The sequence below is a fragment of the Mytilus galloprovincialis genome, chromosome 10 (assembly GCF_965363235.1).
Source record: "Mytilus galloprovincialis chromosome 10, xbMytGall1.hap1.1, whole genome shotgun sequence".
NCBI classification, from domain to species: domain Eukaryota; kingdom Metazoa; phylum Mollusca; class Bivalvia; order Mytilida; family Mytilidae; genus Mytilus; species Mytilus galloprovincialis.
Genome location: NC_134847.1, coordinates 47,897,118 through 47,923,427, shown reverse-complemented (window position 1 = coordinate 47,923,427; position 26,310 = coordinate 47,897,118). Strand labels below are relative to the sequence as shown.

At 32.2% G+C, this 26,310-nt stretch overlaps 2 protein-coding genes across 3 annotated transcripts in view; one reads left to right on the top strand and one right to left on the bottom strand.

The window, feature by feature from the left end:
* LOC143047705 (uncharacterized) overlaps positions 1–25,275 on the top strand; it is a 28,088-nt gene extending 2,813 nt beyond the window's left edge. Inside the window, exons 1-6 of one of the 2 annotated variants that reach the window (XM_076220915.1) lie at positions 20,446–20,561; positions 21,199–21,295; positions 21,524–21,762; positions 22,384–22,531; positions 22,890–23,009; positions 24,960–25,275. In XM_076220915.1, the coding sequence (XP_076077030.1) occupies positions 21,223–21,295; positions 21,524–21,762; positions 22,384–22,531; positions 22,890–23,009; positions 24,960–25,168 (789 nt within the window). In that variant the 5' untranslated portion in view covers positions 20,446–20,561; positions 21,199–21,222 and the 3' untranslated portion in view covers positions 25,169–25,275. Of the gene's footprint in view, positions 1–20,445; positions 20,562–21,198; positions 21,296–21,523; positions 21,763–22,383; positions 22,532–22,889; positions 23,010–24,959 lie in introns of those variants that run through there. The other variant, XM_076220914.1, reaches the window with a different exon arrangement.
* Positions 3,808–16,728, bottom strand: LOC143047704 (uncharacterized). The gene is made up of 6 exons (XM_076220913.1): positions 16,638–16,728; positions 11,585–11,635; positions 9,663–9,938; positions 8,282–8,536; positions 7,628–7,696; positions 3,808–4,560 (listed from the first exon to the last, which is right to left on the bottom strand). Exons 1-6 carry the CDS (start codon positions 16,642–16,644, stop codon positions 4,079–4,081), a joined length of 1,140 nt encoding a protein of 379 aa, XP_076077028.1. The 5' UTR covers positions 16,645–16,728; the 3' UTR covers positions 3,808–4,078.
* Positions 25,276–26,310: the final 1,035 nt, after the last annotated feature.

The window sequence follows — 26,310 nt, the reverse complement described above, 5'->3', positions numbered from 1 at the left end:
TGCTTGATGCTGGAAATTCTTCTTTTACGTATTATGAAAGAGTAAAACATTTTTATTCAGTAATTTTTAGGTAAGCTTTAAATATGACAAAAAATAAAGGGGGGTTTCGTAATGAGCACTCCGTGATACCCATCCCCACCCCTTATGTTTTATCATTATATAAAGTTGATTTACTTCGAACGATAGTAATCATCACATAGGATTGTAAGCGTGTCATAGATCATATTAGAGTCAATCATGTTACCGTTACTTAATGGTTATTGATTGGTGTTTAACGCCACTTTCAACATTATTGTGATATTTCGCGACGGCCAGTTTGTATTGGTACTTTCAGTAAGAAAATTGATAATTTTTGTAAATTAAAATTGGAGTCTGTTCAATTTATACTGTCTTCGTCTCAAATCAATCCCATCAAGGTTAAATTGGCAGGATTGGACAATAAACTGCGTATTCTCTGCATGCCTAATCGAAATCAGGCAAGTGTTAATGTCTAAGTCATCGTTGCGCTCTTCACAAAAGTTGAAATCGTTTACCAAAATTGAAGCGAACACAAGTGAAAGCAACGAGTTCTGTTGTTGGTACATACATGTAACGTCTTTCAATTCTTCAAAAGACATTAAGTTTGCTAACGTCTTTCAATTCTCCAAAAGTCATTAATTTTGCTAACGTCTTTCAATTCTCCAAAAGTCATTAATTTTGCTATTAAACGTCTTTCAATTCTTCAAAAAACATTTTTATTGCAGCTAACAACAGTTATTGTTTAGAATTGTGTCATTCATATTTATATATTTGTTTGAAGTCTTTACAGATTTCCAAATTGAGAGCAAAACGGTAAAACTGCCGACATTGACTCATTTTACGATTTTGTAACAAATCATTGGCTCTTATCGACTGCTGATTGCCATTGACGATAGCCAAATAAATTGACCACAAGATGTAACAAAATGGATCTTTATATGAATTTAATACCTAACAGCCAACAATAAACTTGCGGGAAAGATAGTATACTGCAAACATTGGGTTCAAAAATGTGTACACCTTAACCATATTTCGACAATTAATGTTTCTTCAGAGATGTTTGGGATAGAAACAGTATTTTGAATACCATACAATTTTTTTTCAATTTAGGAAAGACTCTTTAATTTTGAAGAGTCGAAATATGAAGAATGGATCATATAAACCCGAGGGAAAATATAAACAAGTCTAACTTGAAAACAACGTTCAAAATTTTGATTACGTTGGATAAAAACCACAATTTTTGTACGTGTGCATGTTTAGCAAATTTTGTGGTAGAGGGATCTATCTATACAATTGTAGAGCGTACGGCTTTATGGTTGCCATGGTTCATATGCTTATTTATTCAACATACATGTATATTTTCGCATGTTTAAAGTAAATTTCATTCAAATATGTATTGATATATGAAATACATATTAAAGAGGGTGGTAAAGGGTTATTTTCGTGCAACGTGTTTTGCCATTTTTATTTCACGTGCAGCCGTGAAAAGGGTTTGTTATTCACCGTGTTACGTTAAATCGGTAAAAAGATCAACGTGCAAGGCATTTTTAATTGTTCGTTCATCGTGAAATGGAAATTTTATTTCGCGTTCTTCCGTGCAGATCCCTTTACGCCCCTCATTAAACGCCGGTTCAGTTAGCCTGTATTGCTAAATACATTCATTTTGTTTATTGTTATAATTGAAGTGCAGTTGAGACATTGTTATAAGATGTTAATCTTCTTATAGATAAGGCAACGTATGTGCTATGAGAAACCAAAAAAATATTTGATAAACATATGTTCTTAACATAATGTGGTACATGTATAGTTTCAATGAAATCAAGACAGTTTGCAGGAGGAATTGCGGGTACGATATTCAGGTGATGGAAAAGCGAAGATAACGGATCAGAAAACGATCACTGTATCCTTTTTTGTCGCTCAGTCGTAGTAATAAGATAAAAACGATACTTTAATCGCTTTTTTTTTGTCGCTTAAAGCATTTGAATTGTACGGTGGCAGAATGCGGCCATGAAAGAAAAAAAAATTATGTTGTTCCCTCAAGATACTATGTCGTTCCCTCAAGATGCTATGTCGTTCCCACAAGATAGTTATCTCGTTCCCTCAAGATACTATGTCGTTCCCTCAAGATAGTTATCTCGTTCCCTCAAGATAGTTATCTCGTTCCCTCAAGATACTATGTCGTTCCCTCAAGATAGTTATCTCGTTCCCTCAAGATAATATCTCGTTCCCTCAAGATACTATGTCGTTCCCTCAAGATGTTATGTTGTTCCCGCAAGATACTATGTCGTTCCCTCAAGATGCTATGTCGTTCCCACAAGATAGTTATCTTGTTCCCTCAAGATACTATGTCGTTCCCTCAAGATACTATGTCGTTCCCTCAAGATAGTTATCTCCTTCCCTCAAGATACTATAGTATCTTGAGGGAACGACATAGTATCTTGAGGGAACGAGATTACTATCTTGTGGGAACGACATAGCATCTTGAGGGAACGACATAGTATCTTGAGGGAACAACATAATTTCTTTTTCTTTCATGGCCGCATTCTGCCACCGTAAGAAACATTTGTTACACATCTTGTAATGCAAAAATTAAAAATCTCGCCGTTTTTTGTTTGTTCTGAAATCATTGAGGATTTGAGGTCTTGAAAACCAAGTGAAAAGGCCATTTATCTATAGAGGTATCACATTGAAGTGGGGTTTTTTAATAACATATGATTTTTGAATCGACCAAATTCAAATATTGTTAAAAAAAAATCACCGAATGCCATCCGTATGCCCTTAATTAATCTGTAGATCGTTCTTCATTTGTCAATATTCAATTATGATTAAATTTTCTTGCTTCCTTTTGAATTTCCAATTGTGACGTCAGGAAAAAGGCGACCATGCTTTATGACTTTATAAAGAAAGAACACATTTTTGTGTAGATAATCGAACAGAAGGAATACGGTTGTCTGAATATTGTGTAAAATCACAAAAGAAACAGATTCTACAACTAAAGCAGCACTGGGATTAAGCATGTTCTATACGATATCTCTCCACACTTTGAATACGTGAAGCGATAGGCTAATATTCTTGTGTTCTTAATTTGCAAAATTTCAAAATTTAACTATCTCGAGTGGAGAAATATCATATATTTTAAAAGTAATCATTACATGCAGTCACTTACAAAACAAAATATATATAGTCAACGGATGAAGATCACCAAAAATATAGTTTTATAGCGCCACATATAAATGTGCCTGTTCAAAAGCTTACTCAGATGTTGCCGTATAACATATTTTGATATGTGTTTCATTATCTAGAGAATTAGGCGTTGATAGATATGTTTGTTTCTGTTTACGAAATCGACGATTTGATCACGAGCTTGGTATTTTGTATTGTCCCATTCTATAGTTCACGACTTCCGGTTTCTCTCTCGTTTTTTTTTTTGGGTGTTATTTGAGTTATTGGGTTGCTGTCTCATTGCTCTTATTGATTTGTTTCTAACTTGGAACAAAATTCTATCCTTTTTTCACAACCGAAAGTTTCGTTCATGTTCATTTTGTCTATTTTTGCATAATTTAAATAATTTTGTGAGTAAATTTTGAGTTTCAAAACTTGCACCCTTTTCTTGGAATATGTGAAGATATATGGTTTACTTATTTGTATAGTATTAATATCCTCATAATATTGTTGTTTTTGCATGTAATTGTTATTCTTCTAACCTCCTTATGGGTGCAATTTAATGCTTAATAAAGTTATCAAAGCGATTAACATTATTAGGTCCTTCATAAAACAAAACAATAAAAATAACAGTAAAGAGGTTTTAATAATTCAAATTCGAAGTTAACATTAAAGTGTTGTCAAATGTTTGATATGAATAAATAAATAAATAAATAAATAAAAGCAAGCAGAACGAAAACCAGTTATTTCCATCATTCACACAATTAATCATTGAGGCAATTATGTGTAAAACTATTCACCAATGTTTGTGGATACCAACACACATTTCTTTTAATATATTTTACACTAATGAAATCAATAAGGTTAAAATTTCGGTTTTCAGCCATTTAAAACATTTTTACATTGAACAAATAGCGCAAGGTAATTCATTATTATCTACGTAACTTGGGCATGGGAGTGCCCCACATTTTCCTTCAACCAAATAAAGTTTAGCAGTATCATCTCCTGAATAGCTATTATCTATAGTAACCGGGGAAGCATCCAAGCAAAGATAACCCTTTGAAGTCCTTCCAGATGTCGCTTTTTCGGAAACTAAGTAACCAGCGTACTCAAGGTCGAAGCCGGCAGGACAAACAGGATATCCTGGGTACATAAACGTTGTCTCTGCAGATTTAGTCTGACAAAGAGCGCATGTCAATTCTAGAGAGTCCAGAGAACTACTATACGGTCCAGCGCTGTCTGTTATAAGCTGTGTACCAAAAATTGCACCCTTGTCCGTACCTAAAGTAAAGTTGCTACCAGCAGTACTAGGGTTTGTAGGTAAGCAGAGGAAATTTGATCCCGAGCCAGTACCACCAAAGTTTGCACCACCCATAACGCCTGTAATGTAAATCAAAATAAAATGAATATTTAACATGTTTAACGATATATGTATGTTGTTAGATGAAAATATTAACATCATTCATAAATTATATAATTCATCTTTTGTTGGGGCATAGCTATTTTCTTTAAAATTTATTATTGTCGTAAAACAACTTTGAATAATGTTTTATCAGGACCGCATTTTTTGTCACTTTCTCATTTTATTTTCTCTTTTATTAAAATCACTTATATTTTTCTATTGTTTTAGATTATTTGTTTTCTGTCGTAATAAACCCTTATCAAGGTGGTACAGTACAGTCAGGATCCTACTTCGTCAAAATTATCTCCCCATTACGCCAGTTCATTTTCACAATCGTAGAAATGGAAGCCATTGTAGGGATGACGCGCTACCAATTTTGCTCTTGGAAACCGATAAATTTATCCACATTGCACCAATACGATCCTTATATGTCAGTTATATTTTAAAAGACAAATGTATCAGCTAGCTAATGAGCATTAGTTAATGATCCTGTCTGCATTGATTCAACTTAAAACTTTTGTCTAATCGGTTGTCAGGTGGAATTTTTGAAAAATCATAAACATTTAAAAAAAAATCTAATTAAATATTTCGTGGAAGGGCAGACTAGATTTTTTTAGTGGTTGAAGACTATAAACCATAGTTATCACACATAAAAAATTAGAATTTTTCGAAGATATGCATTTTCATCATCCAACTTGTAAGACTGTCGTCAAGTACTTTCAGTAAAAAAAATACCTATTCGAACACACCTTCTCTGTTTTTGTGACTCATTAGATAGGTATTTCACTTGACCCATATATTTCATCTTTTAGTACTGTTATTTTTTTTGTTATAAAGTCAACCTGTAGCTTTAATATACAAAAATGATAGAATCTGAAGCGAGACGATGTATGAAATATTCTTACTTTGTACGATACCAAGACAAAATACTCAACTCAAACACGCCCTAACATAAAAAGGTGCACTCGATTTTCTCTTTTCGATACAATTGTTACCTATTTTTTTGAATTTTTCTTCAGTCACATAATGGAAGGGCAGACACGAAAATTGCTGAACTAATAGATTGATATGTTTTCCGTCCGTGGTAATTTTTTCAAAAAAAATCGGAGATTATGCATTTTCGTCATCCAACTTGAAAGAATGTGATACCCATGTCGTCGACTTGATATCTAATTGTTCTGCTTAATTATGTACTAGAAGAATTGAAAACTTATGCAAATGGTGTTTTTAAAATAAAACACCTCGTTATTGAGAAGAAAATCGCAGTTTTGTTTGTTCCTATTAACTTTTAAAAATTTGGTCACTATAGTAAACAATACAGTAAACATTTATCGCCTTCTCTAACAAAGAGCTTCGATTCTTTTGTTCTATTTCAACCTGGTTTCCTACTGAGTACATAAAATTACAGAGAGATAACTTAGAAAAAAGCAGTTGAACGTTTTAATCACAGTCTATTGTTAAGGAAATCTTAAGCTTTTCAATGATTAAAATTAGTGTTTGTCAAACTTCTATATATCCAATGATTTTTTTTTCTTTTTGAATTGACGTTCACGTCTCAATACTAAGGACACTTGCGTTTTCTTAAAAAAGGCACATTTATTCTTTGTTATACATGATATATGCACTTTAATCCACACTATTCTAACTTTGATGCAGTAAGTGGATTGTAATTGGAGGATTTTCTTCAACAGGACAACAACTTCAGTATGGGGATGAGTTGAGTAAAATTGTTTATAAGAGTGGGCACGATTGATTCTGGAACATTCGGTGTTCGTTTAATGTTGGTTTTACCCTACCCATTGTATTGGCAAAAAAAGAAGCCAACGGTCATTCTATATAGTTTGAACATTGAGATTTCTTAAATTTTCAGCCATCCAACTTTCAAGGTGATTCGTTGGCCGAGTGGTATAAGTAGTTGATCTAATGTAACACTAGCCTGTCAATACTGGGCTTGTGTGTTCGAAATCCGTACGTGGCAGGTGTGCTCGACTCCCAATTTTAATTGACTAGGATTGTCAGTCTTACTGGAGGTCGTGGATTCTATCCGGGCTTTCCAGCTTTTCCCACCAAATAAAACTTGACATGAATTGGACAATAGTGCTTAAAGTGCCGTTGAACACCAATGAACCAATCAAGAAAAAAATCTTAAAAATCGTTATCTTGAAGAAATGATTACACGAAAAAAGAAAAAAGCATGCGATAATGTTCTTACTTTACAGGTTCTCTCTTTGTTTTTCCTAAAAAGCCTCAATGACTGAATCTTTCACCACCAAAAGTGTGTATGATATAAACGACTATATATAAGCGAACAGGTGGTAAATAAAACAATGACTCCAAAGTAAACAACAAAATTATTTGGTATAAGGTTCAAATGTCCGTCTCATCAATATGAATGATGCTTAGACAATTGAAATAAGGATGTTTAAATACTTCGGATTATCAGGGCAACAGCATTAACACAACGCGAATATAATTTCCATTTTCAAATCAACAAATCGTATAGATATTTCTATTTTCTTAAATATTCTTCGACAAACCCCAACTATAGTACCGGTATTTGTTAAAATGATATTTCCATTTACGGTACACTTTTACGGAAAAAAGCGCAAATTTGCGGTCAATTGTACATAGGTGTATCAACGTTTAAAGCACAATGTCCATAGCGCTTGAGTCGAATATGTTTTGCACCGATAAAAAATATATGGTTGAATAACTACGCTGTAATAAATTCCGGTGTATTCTTTTGTTGTCTTCATTTAGATAATGGCAACCATGAGCATTTGGTAGCAAAGTCATGGAATCGGTAAATGGGTGCAGAACAAAGTATCATTTACTTTTGACCATCTTTAGCATTTTTTAATAGTCAGGTCAGATGATATGGCGACCTTGAATATATTTCTGTCGCCGGTCAAGTTATTCGAAATTAAAAAACAAACATATCCCGTAGACCAAACATTCCTTTTAAGTGTTAAAAAAAGTAAGTTGTTTAAACAATGCTTCCATTTTTTTATTTTTTTATCAAATTAAAAGATTGCTTGTACTTACCAGCATAGATTAATGAAGCCGAAGTTGGACAGGTAACGGCCCCCCAACGTTGATACACTGGACCACTCGCTGTAAAAATATATTGAAACTTAATGTTTGGTAAAATTTCCAATTTGCTAATATTATTACAAATTCAATGTCATCAACATTTTTTAAACAAGTGTTATGCAATAATTATATTATATATAATGTGTTATATATGACCAGATTTGTGCTTTTCCAAGCGAAAAAGATTACGAAGGTTAGTTTGCTTTTTTTCTATTTTGCTCAGCAGAATTTCTCGGGGACCTAAATTTTTGTAACAATAATAACTAATATAAGATTTAGAGTAGACTTTTTAAAGGCATAACAAAGCTATTTTTTCATATTTTGATCCTGAAGATTGACTAAACCTTATACTATCGTTTATACAATTTATATCAAGCTCCTGATGGGGTGTATTTCATTTCTTTCTTCTTTCATTTTTAAGACAATGTCTTTCTGTTATTTATCTATTTTAACCATGATTATTCTCTATTCTTAAGAATTTAGCACACCATTATTCTCAAAATTTTAGGTTTTTTTTTCTCTCTATTTTTTTTTCTTATCTTCTGCTCTTTTGCCACTTATTCTTTTCTTTAAAATCCCAACAAAAACACTTGTATATAAACTTACGTTTTTGACAGACGTAGATGATTTTCAATTTTTCACTCTGACTGGCGTCACATGTTGAATCTGTAAAAGTAGCATCATCGGCCGTGACGCTGCAGGTTGTTAGATCGTCGCAAAGTCCTTGGACAATAGTAAGTGCAGTAGGAGAGAAACACGAACCCGCACTGTAACTTGCTGATGTTATAAAGATGAAAGATCCTCCAGTACATGTAATAGTTTGTGTTTCACCATTTTTTACAGTTGGTACTTTTGCTTCAGCTGAAAGTTTAAAAAAAAAAGCTATTTCCAAGAGTCTCCAAAAATATTTCATTTTTTTTTTCCTAAATAGCAAGGGGTTAAAAGGTAACTTTCCTTTTTCGGTTATTTATACACATTATTACCCAATGTACATAAGATTTCATTAAGATTCTTATGTATATTGCAAATGGTTTTGCAAAAAGAGACATACAATACCAAATAAGATATAACAAAAGATGACATTCGTGGTAATATTTTCAAAAGCGTACACCAAAACGCTGTGATTGGCTAAACAATTGAAATTCAACCAATGACGTGACGTTGTTTTCGTTTTGGGTCCAACAATAAGATTACCCATGGTTCTTTAGACTCTGTCCCGGCGAATAATCATGTGATAGAATAATGTTTTTGAGTACCATCACCCTCCCCTTTCCCCTTTATTTTATGTTGATAGTATTTATCAAACAAGACATATGTCCCAATTGTCGTAGTCACGTGACAATCTTGTCCTCTTTTCCTTGAGAATGTGACTGATGATAATCACTGGATTTTAACTTGCAATGAACAACACAATGGGTACAACTATTCAGGAGGGATCAGCTTACCCTTCCTGAGCACCTAAGACCCGGGTTTCTTGGTGGGTGTTCGTGTTGCTCAGTCTTTGGGTTTCTGTGTAGTGTTTTATAGACTTTTGTTTTTCCTTTTGTCGTTTTGATTTTCTTTTTGACCATGGTGTTGTCTGTTTTTCTCCAACTTGTGATATTTTTATTGTTCTTTTTGTTTGTTAAATAATATGTGATATCCGTACATTTATGTTGTTTCAAATACTGATTAAACTGTCGCGTGCAATTTCCTGCGAAATCTATTCGGAACATCATTACTTGATTCTTATTTTGGATATCATATGTAACTCATCATAGATACATGGATATCAGAATAATTTCATATTTCTTTAACATTTTTCAACAAATGTGTTTTGTAAAGAGAAGCAAATAACCGATGAAAAAAAATACATGCGTAGCAACAGATGAAAATGGATAGTCAATCCGTCCAAAAAACCCACCTCGACAGAATATCAAAATTAATGGTCGTCCCTTGCGAGTTGTTAATCTACTGAATATAGGTATATATTTTCTATTGTACATACCATTTACACAATTAAATTTGACCTTTAATTTCTGTTTGTCCCTAGCTGTGCATGTTGAACTTGTAAACAGTGCGTTTGAGACGGGAACTGAACAACTTGTTCTTCCATCACACAGCCCTTTAACAATTGTATCAGCGTTAGGATCGTTACATTTGTTTGCATTTCCCGGTTTTTTTCCGTAATCTGCAGACGTCACTTGTATAATTTGTCCAGCCTTTTTACATAATATTTCCGCCACGTTACCTTCCTTTATTGTAGTTGTCTTTGTGTGTGAATCTACAACAGAAAAGGATAGATTGTAAATTTATTCAAAAGAAGAAGAAGAAGAAGAAGATTTTATCGCTGTCCGACTGTTGTCTCTTTGACACATCCCAATTTCCATTCTCAATTATTTCCATTCTCAATTTTCCATTCTCAATTTTATTGAAATTTTTGTTTCTGTCTTATTAATCTCTTATATTGTATTATGCTCCTTGCAGAGGCGGATTTGGGGGGATCAGGGTGAAAAAATGGTTGATTATACAGGGAATCCCTGATGCATTGACTTGATGCAGTCAGTTCCACCATCCCCTCCTTTTATGAAATTACTGGTTCCGCCATCAATTTTTGAGCCCATTTAATATCAGAAAACTTTTTGTAGGATGCATGGAAACTGTATTTTAGCTAGATGGAGCTAAGGGTTACGATCTAGTTTCAGTGAATCTCTCTATTTCATTAGCACCAAAAGTTGGACCATCTTCACTTGTATAAACTGCATATTGTAAGTCATTTACAGAACTAATGGGGGCTAGGATGAAAATTTGAATTTTTCACTCTATTTATTCCGGCCTTCTTATTATTAGTTTATCCTGACATTTTTTAAAAATAAATTGTCACCCTGCCTTTTTTTTAAGTTGCTCATCCTTCTTTTTAAATTACTCAAAACTCCTGTTCTGCCTTTTTTCAAAGTTCATCCTAGCCACTCCCCTCTCCCCCCCCTTTTCCCCCTAAAAATCCAATGAGAATTCCCTGACAACATATAATAATAAATATTGATGTTTTAAATCATCTTGCGTTAAAAACCACGATAAGAGGAATTGCATAGATCAATCGAAATGTGAATGGGTTACATGCAGTGTAACAGTCAGGAATCTTCTTTATCATAAATATCTCCCCAAATCGTAAAATGGAAGCCATTGTAAATTTATCCACATGGCATCATTACGATCCTTACATACCAGTTGTATTTTAAAAGACATTTTATGCATCATTTAATGTACGTTTAGGACTTAAGTAAATTTAAAACTACGATTCACGCACTGATCGGTTGTAAGGGAAAATTTTGAAAACTTTTAGAGAAATATTGCGTGGTAAGGCAAACTTAAAATGAAAAGAAGGTGTAGACTAACAACCCTATATAACACAAACAATGCATTTTTTTTCTTTGAGTTCTTTGAGTTAAACTATGTCATTCAAACACACCTTTACTGTTGTAACAACTCATTAAAAGTTATTTCGCCTGATCCATATATTTCGTTTTTAGTACGAAGTTGTGAGTTTTTAATGCTACTATATCACCTGTAGCCTCAATATACAAAAGTATAATCTTAAACGAGATAATTTTTCAAATATTTTGCTTAATACGTCGTCAAGACAAAAAAATCACTTCAAACACGCCCAAACATTAAAAGGTGTATCTGACTTTCTATTTACGATCAAATTATTCCCCATTTTAAGGATATTTTTCTCAAAAAGTCATATTTAGAGACAACAAAGATGCACTGTATCTGTACTTCTTGTTTTTGTATTGTGTAAACATGATAATGAATACCGTTGTTCCTTTCAAGGAGTTATTTCCCTTTAAATGCAAAAAATATAAAATAGGAAATAGTTGGTAACTTTCAGATGGCCTTTTCCTAGGATTTTGTTTTATTAATACTCACATGCGGCCAATAACAAAACTGACAGGCAAAGTCTGCATAGCTTTGTAGCTCCTGAAAAAGAAAAAAATGAAAAGATAATGATTTTCATTTACAAAAATATATAATTTAATTTTGGATGTAACGCGTCATCTGATTGGGTGACGTTATTTTGTTATAAGCCCATAGACATAATTTAGTCATGTGACCGTGACGTCAACAACGTTTTTTCGTGGTTTTCTACGGTTTAAAATGGAATTTAGAATTAGATTATAAGAAATTACTGTAATATTTTTTTTCTGTCTATTCGAAATCATATTAAAAAAATGTGGTGCACACTGTTAAATAACCCGCTACGCGTGTTATTCAGTGTGCACTAAATTTTTAATGTTATTTCATCATAGACAGAAAAAAATATTACAGTCATTCCTTAAATAATTTAACTTTGGATGTAACTCGTCTTCTGATCGGCTGACCTTATTTTCTTATCAGCCCATAGACATAATTAAGTCATGTGACCGTGACGTCATCAACGTTTTTTCGTTGTTTTCTATCACAATCATTCCTTAAATAGCTGAAATCGTTTTTTTTTTTTTTTTTTTTTCTTTCCAAACTGTATAGGATGATGACTTATAACATTTATGTGTCTTTAATTCATTTTTTTTTCTTTGTTCATATAGTGAATAAGATTATAAAACAACGTAACTGCTCTTTGACATTTTTTTTTATTTTTTATTTTTTTTTTTTTTTTTTTTATTTTTACCTGTTATGTCTTATTTTTGCTCACACATTTCTGTCAATATATTGGAATGTATTCGAATGTCATACATGTGAAAGGTTTAGCTAGCTATAAAACCAGGTTTAATCCACTATTTTTTATATAAGTAACTGTCTGTACCAAGTCAGGGATATGAGAGTTTTATTCCATTCATTTAAGGTGGTACCCAACACTTTCACTAAAATTAATTTGGCTCGTTTAATTTTCATAAAATTTTGTCAAAGTATTTACTTTGACACTTAAACAAAAATATAAAAATTTTAAAATTTTGAACCAACCGTTTTGTCAGAAAAATTACACTGGTTATATAGCAATTTGACAACCACCAATTTTGATCATTGAGAAGCTTAATATTCCTTTTATAACACAACGTAATTAAAACGTTTAGCTGACTTTACAGAGTTATCTCCCTGTAGTGTTAGGTACCACCTTAAGCTTATGATTTGACTATTTGTCGTTTTCAATTTTCTTTGGAGTTAGGTATTTTTGTAATTTTACTTTTTATCATTTGATTCATTAATCTAAAATTTAGAATGGAAATGGGGAATGTGTCAAATCGACAACAACCCGATCATAGAGCAGAACAGATTTAATATATATTAACTGTTAAAAAAAGTTTTTTTTTTAATGATAAATCAAATCACAAGCTACTAGCAAAGCTTAATCAACTGTAGGAATATATCAGAAGGGTTTCATAAACTAAAGAGAAGAAAATATCGATCATGGCCCAAAAAGGCAAGGTTTGATCCCACTTAATGGTAGGGGTGAAAGCAGGGGCTTCTGAGGTCAACGGCTCTTGTTTCTCAAGTGACCACAGATGTTACATCTATTTACATCCGTTTTTCGAGGCATCTTACAACTGTTTATTTGGGAAATACATATTGTCTGATTCTAAGACAACATCAACTCTAAATCATCAGAACATTTGCATAATCTAATCTTATCACATATATATATAACTCGTCTAAACATCAACCCAACAATGTTAGATCTGCTTTCGCAAATTTTTTGTTCTTCCCTCGCCAGGATTCGAACCCATGCTACTTCAGCCGTCCCGCTAGACCACACGACCACCTGGGCTTCACAATAAAAAGCTTTCGGTGACCGTGTGTTACCTTTCCTCGTCAGTTTTAATCTAGCGGCGTACTACAGTACACGATATTTAAAGCATGGAAATGTTATTGTTACAGATCAGCCCAATTATCTATAGTAAAGGATCCTACAAATTAATGCAAGATACAGTCACAGAAAATAATTATACGAATAAGTACGTCTGAGTCAGTGACAACTCTACAACAGATTTATCCATCGGATCAAGAGCAATGATGGTGATACATGGCTGTGTACATTATGTATATGCAACTCGTCTAAACATCAACCCAACAATGTTAGATCTGTAAATTTGCTTTCGCAATATTTTTGTACTTCCCTCGCCGGGATTCGAACCCATGCTACTGAGATATCGTGACACCAAATCGCCTGCACTTCATATATAATATATATATATATATATATATATATATATATATTAAATGACTGAATAAATAGTCAACGATAAATCTTACGGGACGATGGATCATATAATTATGATTCAGTACAGTACAAAATATAATATATAACAAGTCTAAAAGGGTACAACATCACCAAAAACACAATAAAACGAACAATATGTTAGGTATTTCGGATAACAGATATCCTTCCTCGGTAATAGCACGATGACAAATGAATCATGTCAATTCAAATTAAGACTCTATCAAAATCTTGAAATTAATACAATTTAAGCGAACGCTGGAACAATTTTAAAATTTCCAAACACGGCACAAAGACTACAGAGATATGCCAAAATAAAAATTGTTATTTACGATGTGAACTGGCACAACTCTAAATGATATATATGTTACAGTAAATAGGTGAAATTAGGAATTACATTTAATTACTAAAATTTAGGAATTACATGTAATCCCCGGTGTACTTAGTAAATACAAGTAATTCCTGAAACGGCCCAGTTATTATCAGTAATTACTAATTTTAAAATGATTTTTTACACCAATTTACTAACTGTTAAAACAATGTTGTAATATGGTAAGCTGATAAAAAATTATGGTAATTCTAGCTATAGAAGATCAGTGAGTACTCTAAAAAAAGTGATCAGCTTAAAATGTACCTTTTTTGTTATAAGAGCATTAGCTACGAGATATAAAATAAATTAAATATGATTTTTTGGTTTGTTAAATCATTAATGAAAATTATATAGTGAAATTATAATTCACTTTAAGCGGTCAATCTGGTTCTATTTTACTAAAACAAGCAGAGAAACATGGTTGATGATTTTTACACTTGCAAGTGAATAATTAGACCTCATTGAATACGTATTCATGTGACCTTCAATTTAACACCTAGCTGGAGATAGGTTACCGATGTATTCAGATTTAAAATTGTAAGGGTTTCGCAGAACCCAGTATCTCGCCTACTTTAGCTGTTAGTCACAGGCTCAACAAAAATGGGGGAAATATCAAATCTTTTGACTAGTGCTGTAAGAAGCTTCTGTCTAAATTTGGTTAAAATCCAGGATGGTTTATGAAATCTAATAAATATTCAAAAAAAACTTTAACCGCAGAGTGTATGTAATGTTAACTTGGGAAAAAAACAAGTCCATTTATAAGGAATATATGAAAAGGGATTTTTTTTTACAAACTTTACTTCTGGATATTATCTTATGATCATAAACAAGCTTCTGTTCAAATTTGTTAGAAATCCAGGATATTCTGAGAAAGTTATCAAAATTTATCGATGATGCTGACGACAGAATTGTTTGCTGTGTCTCGGTTTTGCGACAAAGGTCGCAGGCTCGACAAAAAGAAACATATTAATCATAATGACAACATTGAAAGAAAATCAAAAGGAATGGCTTATTCAATCCACAGAAGATCATTCTTATACAGATAAAACGATAATAAAATTTTGTTGCAGGTATATAAGCTGGAGTAACACAAAAATATGAAATGTGACTCTTAACAACATCAAATTGTATAAATTTGTTTGTGAAGAATGTCAGCTTTATCACAACAGTCTGGCAAAAGAAGTCGTAAATAAAACTATTTTGTAAAAGGAATTTGACTTATGTCATTGGGCAAGTTTATATGCAACAAAACAACAAACAACAAATATTTTATTTGCCAATCACGGCGCCCAAAATGAGCAGAACTGTTACAATATAATTTTCAAACATAATGTAAAGTAAATTAAAAATAGGTTAAAAAGGACATAATATGATTGATTTTGATTTAATTGATTAATATAAAATATTAAAGCAAATGAAGTAAGCAGAGTATGCCTGATGGAGATTGCAATATAAAGAAATTATGAGATTTTAAGAATTATTCACCCAAATTTGGCATTATCAAATGTTTATCATCAAAAAGAGCTTGCAAAGTTGCCTATAAACTTTTCACAAATGTATATCTCAATTTTGAATTAATATCATTCTCTTGCATGCTGCAAATGATATTAAGGTAGTTTCAATACTTTTAAAACAACCATTTTCAGTTTCAATTCACAACTACTAAAGGTGTGCCTTATATTCATTAATCCTTAATTAAGTCAGCCCTAAAATACCTACCCTTTTACTTTTTTATTTTGTATCTTGGATTATATCTTTAATTTTAAAACAAAAATATCAAGTTAGTAAATAGCTGTAAAAATGACAAAGAAAATCAGTGAATACCAGTAATCACTGAAACAACTAGTAAATACATGTAATTACTAAATTGGCTAGTAATTACAGGTATTTACTGAAATGTTTAGTAATTACGTGTAATTCCTAATTTCACCTATTTACTGTAACTAGATATCATAACGTGCAAGTTTTAAAAAAAATCCCGGGGGAACCGGTTTGGCGTACGTCAATTCTATCCTTTTTTTTATTTTTGTATCAGTATTTTTTCCTCTTTTAAAAGTTATTAGTGATCGTTCTTTTATGCGTTAAACTTTTATCCTGAGCTTTCATGTTTTATCGTTAATATTTATATAGACATGTGAATCAATATGCTTTTAGGGTATTTTCACATTATATTATGAGTTGTAATACATACTTTATAATAATAATAATACGTTACGATGGAGTGTGCTTAACGTTTATAAAAAAATGATTTTGATTAAACAAGAATGTAATTAAATATACTTCTTAAGAAGGCTTATAAAAATGAGTGATTTATGTTTAACGCCCAGTGGCAAATATTTCCTGAATTTTCAGGGAAAATGTACAATTCGTATGAAAGAAATGTTTACATTCGCTCTTACCTTTCATGATTTTTTACCCAACCGGTCTATACTGTTCCAATAAAAAATAAGTTGTGGTCCAGATCAGTTTTTGATATTCATATTTATTCATCCGTATCCTGTTTGTAATCGCATTAATTATTTAACTAAAACCACTTACATCCTGCATGGGACGGATCTATATATTACAACATCGTATAATTTAATTACTTATATGGAAAATGAATTTATTGTACACGTTAACTTTATGGATTGGCAACTTAATTCAAGACGGTTCGTAAGTGACCTACGGTCAAGGAGATAAAAAAAAACGTTCTCGTCATAGAAGTCGACTTGGTCTTGTAAATGTTGAGGTTTCAAGGTATATTATTAGAATTGTGCATTAAGAAAAAACCATGCAATTTATTTTTAAATTTTATTTGTGATGTGTGATTTTTTTTCTTCTAGAAATAAAATCTCCGTAACGAAGAATACAAAGCTACGCGTACAAAGCTTAATGGGATTTATAATGACATGAAAAAAATAACTGACAATTTATTGACAATCTCTAATCGAAAAATTTACTATAATCCAAAATGGAAATGGTAATTTGTTTTTACATTTTCGTAGGACTACTGCTAATAGCTAAATTGTGTTGATACTTCATAGTTGTAAAGGGTCTTTTTTCAATTATGAGGGTGTGGATGGGGGTTTACAAAATAGTGAATAACGGGCAAAAATATGAAAACAGACCCAAAAAAATAACGAAAAGAGAATAACCAGATGCTAAGATAAATAATAATAGAGCATAATAGTCAAAAAGTTTGAAGAATAGAGAATAATAGTCAAAAAGTCTGAAATAAGAGAATAATAGGCAAAAAGTCTGAAATAAGAGAATAATAGGCAAAAAGTCTGAAATTAGAGAATAATAGGCAAAAAGTCTGAAATTAGAGAATGATAGTCAAAAAGTCTGAAATAAGAGAATAATAGGCAAAAAGTCTGAAATTAGAGAATAATAGGCAAAAAGTCTGAAATTAGAGAATGACAAAACCCCTAAAGAATAGATAATAAAAATAAAAATGTCTGGATAATAGAGCATTATAGGCAAAAAGTCTGAAGAATAGAGCATAAATGCAAAAAGTCTGAAGAATAGAGAATAATAGGCAGAATTTCTGAAGAATATAGAGAAAAATGCTCAAAGAAATTAATTAAGTGTTCCTAAAGCGCGTATCGTATTTTGAAGACTCATCAACGGCGCTCGTATCAAAGCAGTTGAAAATACAAGCTACATACGAAATAGAATAGCATTGAAAACCCCAAAAAAGCCTAACAAAAGATGTGCCAACTCTGTCTAGGGCCAACTATGATCGGGGGTCAGAAAACCTTATATAGTGAGTGAGTGTTTCGAAAAATTAACATATTAAATAATCGCATTATAGATACCAGGATTGAAATGTTATATTTGCGCCAGACGCGCGTTTCTCATCAGTGACGCTCGAATAAGAAAATGTTAAAAAGGCCAAATAAAGTACAAGGTTGAGCATTAAGAACCAAAAAATTTTGTTTTGTGGGAGGGATGTAATTTGTCTCATTTTGGACCTACGTATTTGATAAATGCATAGAATTTTTATACTAGTATCACTCTTTTCATTGGATTTATTGCAAAAATCCAAGATCCCCAACTGGTGTGTATCTTTCTCCTGAAGCTAGCATGCGAAGAGACGTATGCTTTTCATAATTACATGTATCATTCATTTGGGAATAGTTTTGAAAAGAAAATTATGTCCGAATATTATGTATATATACATGTAATGGCCATAATTTAGTTTCTTCTGTATGTGATGAAAATAAAGTCTGACTTCTTTCAACAAATTCCACCAAAAACCGGAAAAAAATAGATGTTCCTGGAAAGGGGGGTCTTCATCTGATATATTCCCAAACAAAATACTAATGCAGATTATGCTAATTTCAGAGATTTAAAATATTTTGTGTCGGAAGATTGAGACATAATATAAAATATGTCCTTCTAGAATCTGTTAATGTGTCAACCATGTGTCAACTGTGTTTACAATTTAATATAAATTAATTCCCTAAATGTTTCACATTGAACGGTGGGAGGGGCGTACAAAAAAATAGCTTTGCCAGGGCCGTAACTAGCCTCTTTTAATAGTGAGGCAAAATATATTCGCCGAGCGGAGCGAGGCGAAAAATTTTGGGCGAGGGGTCTGGGGGCCGCTTAAGGCCCCCAGAAGCTCTGAGAAAAATAACGCAAAATCGTGCATTCTGAGCGTTTCCCAGACTCTTTCTTGCATTGAAACGGCTTAATTAATTTTTAGATATTTTTTTCGACAATCAGGTCCCAAAGCAAAAACAAAGATTCATTATAATTTAAGACTTTTAGGTATTAGAGACAACATTAAAAGACCGATATGTAGGATAAAGCAAAAATCGTAATTCTCATAATTATTAATACCGTATCTGTCTGTTTGTTCTTGTCTTGTATTGTAATTAGACTTTGGAGATTTTTTTATAACTAGATTTAAATATAGTGACATTGCAGTATTAGTACTGCTTAAGTCCACACTAGGGACCATCTTCACCTTGCTTTACGATCTTTTACGGTATTAATGATTCTTTAAAAGTATTGTTGAAGACCATCCGGCAACTATCAAGATGAAGAGCAGAACACAAACTTTGACCATTGATCATTTGTATTTTTTCTATGCATTGACTTTGTGTGCGATTATGTCCCCACACTCCTTTATTATCTGTTCAAGGTTCTCAACACGACTTAAGTTTAACCTTTCAATGTAAAAGGTCATATATGGCAATACCTTGTTTTTTTCTTCAAATTATTTGATACCGGGAAATATGTGACCTTACTTTAATTCAAACCATGTCAGCTATCTAGTTTTATTTACAATAAAACAAAATGTTTTGTATTCTTTGATATCAACTCTGAAAACTAAAATGAAACTAGAAACATGAATAACGAAAAACATCCAGGGGATACACCAGAGAGTGAAGAGAACGGCTTGCTTCTTGCAAGACACTTTCCGTGAATTTGATATGAAAACAACCTTTTGTTTCATTTTTGAAATTTTTTATGTGAGACATTTGCCTCATTTGCCTCAATGTAGTTACGGCCCTGTAAATTGCGGGATTTGCAATTGTCATTGAGTGATTTGCAAATTTAACATAATTATGCAGTGATGAATAGTCATCTGTTGATCTGTGTATTAAGACACACAAATGTATTTATCATGAATAATTTTTATTTGTACAAATCGATACAATACACAATCACAAATATCATGTTACACCTTTATTTTTGATATTCGTATTTCACAAGATCTATACACTATTTGCAAATTTTTTATCTCAATAATGACATGTGCCTCAAAGATAAATCAATTTCTAATTGATGGTTGACTGATATTTTATATTTACAACGATGAAATATTAAGTTGTAAATTCGTTTAAACTGTCTACGGATCTCACGTTTCCTTTCCTCCCTAACTTTTTTTCGCATTTGGATTGAAATCAAAATAAGTTGGGTTTTTTTGTCGGCATTGCACTGGCGGATCTAGAAATTTTCATAAGTGGGGGCCCACTGACTGCGCTAAGAAGGGGCCCGCTCCAGTCACGCTTCAGTGATTCCCTATATAAGCAACCAATTTTTTTCCCAAAAAGGGGGGGGGGGCAAATCCGCCTCTACAATTGAGTGAGAAGGTTGGTTATATTCTGAAGAGATATAGGTTAATTAAACATGTTAAAGGGTTAAATTTTACAGGTTGTATTCTATAGTTGTTTACAATATTTATGCAAATAAATTAAAAGATACTAGATCATATCTCACATGATACATACATGTAAGATATAATAATGAATATATAATAAAACAACACGTAAGGTTCATAATCATTATATATTATATACATGTCCCTTGTATAGAGAAATTATAAGGTAGGAATAGTTTAACTTTTATATCTAAACTTAACAAAAAGGAATATTAAGATCAAAATGATACTTATATATTGGCTGCAGCTAGTTGTATTTTAAATAAGGAAAGATTAGATGCAAATTCATGGATGAAGATGTAGATTGGGGATAATTCAGTTTTTGTTTTTTTTTTAACTGTTTTAACTTTTCTTAATTTATTTTGACTCTTATTCTCTACTCTTTATATGTCAGCACCCTCTTATTCTTATTTCTTTAAATTTGTTTTGCCCATTGTCTTTATTCCTTGTATTGTTTCTTTTTGTTCTGAACTTTTGGTCCATTTTTTCTCTATTCTGTAAACCCAATTCAAACCTTCATGTATAGTGAGACATAATAAAAGATTCTGTTGTGGAAGGAGGTTGGACAACATTCCCGAGATATCTCAACATCTATGATATATTTTTTGGTAAAGCGTCTATACCCTAACTGTGCTTATATCGGTTTTTATAAGCAAAATACAGTTCATAATACAAAATAGGACAAATGCGCTTCGTGTCGACGTTATTTAATACTGTTTCATAAAAGTTCAAATTCTCCATAAAAGTATTATGCTTTTATAAAGAATGGACATCACATTTACTGTTTCATTTTTCTGTTGTAGAAAAGAAGACAAAACGATTTAGCTATGTATATCGTAGTAAATATTATTGTGTTGGGATTACTGTTTATAGGAACAGCTTTGTCTTACGAATTTCCATGTAAGCACTGTGTTTATATTGCATTTTATATCTGTTTGACCCAACTAAAAGTTTTTATATTAGCGATTAGAATATTTTCTGATATAAATTTCAATCTGCGAAAATTTTCATAAATGCAAGAAAAAATTGTATAAATGATTTTTATTGTAAGAAAATTGTTTGTTAAAGAGTACATTCCACAAGTGTGTGATGCTTACGGTATCAGACCGTGTCTTCTCTAAATTTCAGTAAACTTTGATAATTGCTACACATATAATATCCACAACACCAATGAAGATGAGTCATATTTGGTTTCGTGGGATGGTGATAGTATCTCCTCTTATAGCTGTAAAATTGGTTTCCATGGTTACGACAATGCCAGCCCTCTCAATGAATACAAAGTCTGTATTCGAGCAACAACATGGAACATTCAAAACACAGAGGTCCGGCTGAAATATTATACTGGACTATCAGATGTTCTTGTAAAGGTTTGTTGAAAAGTCGTTTTTATGAGCATTTTACTTCCTTTTATCAAACACGCATAGTTTACTGATGCAATCGTAATAGTTCAATGTCATGAGTTGTTTAATGTATATTCGTCGCTTGGGAAGTTAAATGGATCCAGGAGAGCGCGGATGTGTTTAATTCGATCCCAGACTATCAAACAAAACCTTTTTTTTAAATCTGGTGTTTTTTGCTTCTCTACCAAGCACGCGCAGCATTTAAGAGCAAACTAAGCAAATACTATTTATCTGAAATAACGTGTCTTGGTAGACCGGCGACCCTCACCTTTTTTTCCTGTTTCAATAGAACTTTACAACTTGCATCTTGACTTCTCTTAAAACTAAAATATTGTTGTAAAACGCTGCCGTCTAATACAAAACACCGTCTTTAGAAGTTTAAAAAAAGTATTAGGACGAGAGGCATTTTAGGGTTACAACATTTATATAGGTCATTCCGTAACACTCATACAAGAACTTTTTGTGATTGCATTTTTTTCGTTCAGTGTAATTTATGAACTATACACACAACAAACAAAAACTGGTGCTCCCAGATATACAAAAACTTAAACACTTTTAAAAAAGATTATAATTATTTTTTAACCTTAGACATATTCATACTACGCATATGATGATCCCACCACAGAGTGGTGCTCCGACTCAGGAGAATACGTAGACATTGAACTGACTGCGCCTGACGTAAATGATGGAGATAATAAGATAATACTAGAAGTCAGAGGTGTCAGGACATACGATTGTAAGTAAACACTTATACTGATTCTCTATGAACTATTTTGGAAATCTAAGTTTAACTTCATATAAACGGGTCTAGTTTCTGGTTGGTCAGCTGTCACGTGCCAATGAATTCAAAAATTATATCGATATTTTACAGTAATTCTTCCCATTTTTGTAAAAAAGACAATTCAGTGAGCACTACCAATTCAGGTTACACGAGATCAAAGTTGGTTTTCAATGGCGGGTGGGTGTTTTGGCTAAGTCAAACAATACAAGTTAACTATTGACACGTTAATGTGTACATCCTGTCTTATTTCCTCTGGTTAAGTGTAACATTTCAATTTGATATCCAATATCTTACCTCTGTTTGTATTTTACAGTTGCCAATACTTTGGGTTTTATTATCGGTGGTGCTATAGGAGGCGTACTTCTCATTACATTGGTGTGTATAGTGCTTGTCGTCTTGGTATTTAGAAGAAGAAGAAGTCCTCCAATGGCAGGTACGGTATCTGAGTCATTTCGTCAAAAAAATCAAATATTCTTTTCCTAGTTGCTCTGTTATATTATATTCTTGTATCATTTTTTTATTCTTTGATCGATTATTTTTCGATGTTACACGTCTAAAGACAAAATTTTGTCATGTGGCCGTGACGTCATCAACGTTTTTTTTTTCATGATTTAATCCTTAAAAACGGAATGCAGAATTATATAAAAGTAATTACTGTAATATTTTCTATTCCTATCCCCTAAAAAGTGTGATGCATACTTTTAAATACCGTTAATTGTTTAAAACTTTAAACATTTACATTTATTTCAACATGCCTACGTAGTTGATCCCTAATTTAATTAGTGAAGTATGTGTATATGTTAGGTATTGCTTTGTCCGTTCGTTTGTTCGTTGGTCCGTTCATTTGTTGTATCGTTCATTCGTTCATCCTTACTTTGATTTGTTTCAATATTTTTTTCTGAAAACACTGACTAGATTAAAGTGTAGTACATTTATACTATATTTTTATAACCAGGGATAATGGACACTGACAAAAAAATCGAAAAATGAGTATCTAACCATCTAAAAGCATAACACTTCGGTGGACATATCCTAGTATGATAAGGGACGACATCAAAAGTTCAATGAAGGATAAAAAACTTAATTCACATAGTTTTTTCACTGACCCCCACACCTCCCTCTTAACTTAATTTGGAAAAAATTGATTGACCAATAGGGATATATGTAAAATCGATTTTAGATTAACAAAACTTGCAGCAATGTTGACCCCCACCCCAAACTATTTGATTTAATTTTTTTTATCCAACATCAATCTTTTGATGTCGTCCCTAAATAACGAACTCTCCAGCCGCAAAGAACTTCGTTGGACAAATCCTATTGTCACAAATAGAAACTGGGAGTATCTGTGACTGGGAAATGTGTTGGCCTGGAACCACACACATACAATATACAGTACGGCAAGTCTGCACGGACTCTAACTCTGGGACTAGCTCTTGTAACAAAAGACGACTCTGGTTAGCGCGATGTATAATTTAATAAGTTCAGCATGGAATACAATTGTACAGAGTTGGAACTGATCAGTGTAATACTAAATCCAATCTGCCACATCAAAATAATAACATAGTTTATATAGCAAACCAAACACTAATTCAATAGACTTGACAAATATTTCTCTAAATGAGTGAGAAATTTCAATTAAGGGATTACAGAAAAATTAGCACATAGCTAATAATAACCAAGTATAGAACATACAGACTTATTTATGGAATTAAAGTCTTGTCTTGTCATATACGAATAATATATCAATTGAAGTAAAATGTCGCTAATTGAAAAACAAATTAAAACATGAAATTAGATTAGCTTAATCTTCTAAACTTGACTTAAATCTTGTATAATAATCCCTTAGTGAAATATTGAATATATAACAAAACAGAGATTTTACAAAATCTTTTACAAAATGTCTGAAAAGTCTCAAAATCATTTTTGTTGTCCAATTTTCCACTGTGACACTGCTAAAATAATGATTCTTTAAAATCATTGGAACGTTGATACGTCATCCAGTAAGTTGTGAACATATTTTTTTTATATTCGGTATCATGCGGATGCTTGAAAAGGCATTAAAGAAACTGTCCGTTTCAAACGCTAAAAATACTGACTTGATTAATCGTAAACTTTGAAAACTGGATTACTCAAACACCATCATTGTAAATACACAATTTTTTCACAGATTTATGTTTGTTTATAATATTTTTTAAATTCATTGATATTTTTCACTTCTATCAAATGTTTTGGAAATAATTCAAGAACGAGATTTCAACGAGACTGAACGAGACTTAAAAGTCAGAAGAATACATCCTTAACTAAAAAAGTTTAATCCCCTACGTATATTAAAAATTAATTAGTGTAAATGATGTCTAATTTTAGCTTTTTGTTTCACTTTAAGGATATGTTAATCAAGGTTATCCAAATATACCAGCACCACCACCATATTATGGCACAACGAAGAATGTGCAGACTGGCTACGAAGCGCAAAACTACCAAGATCAGCCGTCCTATCAACAGTACCCAATCCAAAGTTCATCACAACAGACGACAACGACATCAAATTCACAATCACAACAATCGGGTTCACAGGAACAGTCAAACCAGTAGACTTGAATTTTCTGAATATATATTTAAATATGTTTTAACTGTGCCATTTGCATCTGTGTCTTTCAATTAATATCTAATATAATGTATAAATAAAGGCAACAGTAGTATACCGCTGTTCAAACTCATAAATTCATGGACAAAAAACAAAATCGGGGTAACAAACTAAAACTGAGGAAAACGTATTAAATATAAGAGGAGAACAACGACACAACACTACAATGTAACACACAGAGAAACGGACCAAGCATCAGAAAAAATCCTCCGAGGATAACAAATATAACATCAAAACCAAATACGTGAATTTGGGATAGACAAGTACCGTGACACGTCTTATCGCAATGTGAATTTACACTCAAAAATAAGAGAAAACAAACGACGCAACGTTAAAATGTAACACACACAGAAACGAACTATAATATAACAATGGCCATATTCCTTACTTGGTACAGGACATTTTTAACAGGAAAAAATGGTGGGTTGAACCTGGTTTTGTGGCATGCCAAACCTCCCTCTTCTATAGCCATGTGAAATATAACATTAAAATGACAACTCAACACCACAGGACTACAATATAAATAAATTGGAGAACACAATCGACAAAGAAACACACAAACAACAGCCAACAAAAGGCAACAAGTTCAAAATTTTAATATGCCAGAAGTGCATTTTGTCCACACAAGATCTACTAGTGACGCCCAGATACAAAAGTTTGAAAGCCGACACAAGCACAAAGTCGAACAGCATCGAGGACCAAAAGATCAAAAAAGTTGTGTCAAAAACGGCCAGGGTTTTCTGTTAGTTACCAGAACATTTTTTACTTACTGTTGATCCGAATTGGACCTTGAATAGATATATTGAACATTAAATTTGCAACTAATGTTTCAAGAATTTTTATCACATACTAATTCCAAGTTATTTTTCTATACAAACTTGTACACATAAGTATACCTGCATGTAAATATACTAAGAACTGACCTTGTCCTTGAAGAAACAATGTAGATATTTTTTAAGACTATAAGATGTTAACTAAGTATGACTAAGTATAGCCGTTCTCGTCAAAACTATATGTGTAAACCTTCTCTTTTTTTAAATTTGCAATATATATTTGAGATATAAAAAAAACATACTCAGGTTAACAAAAA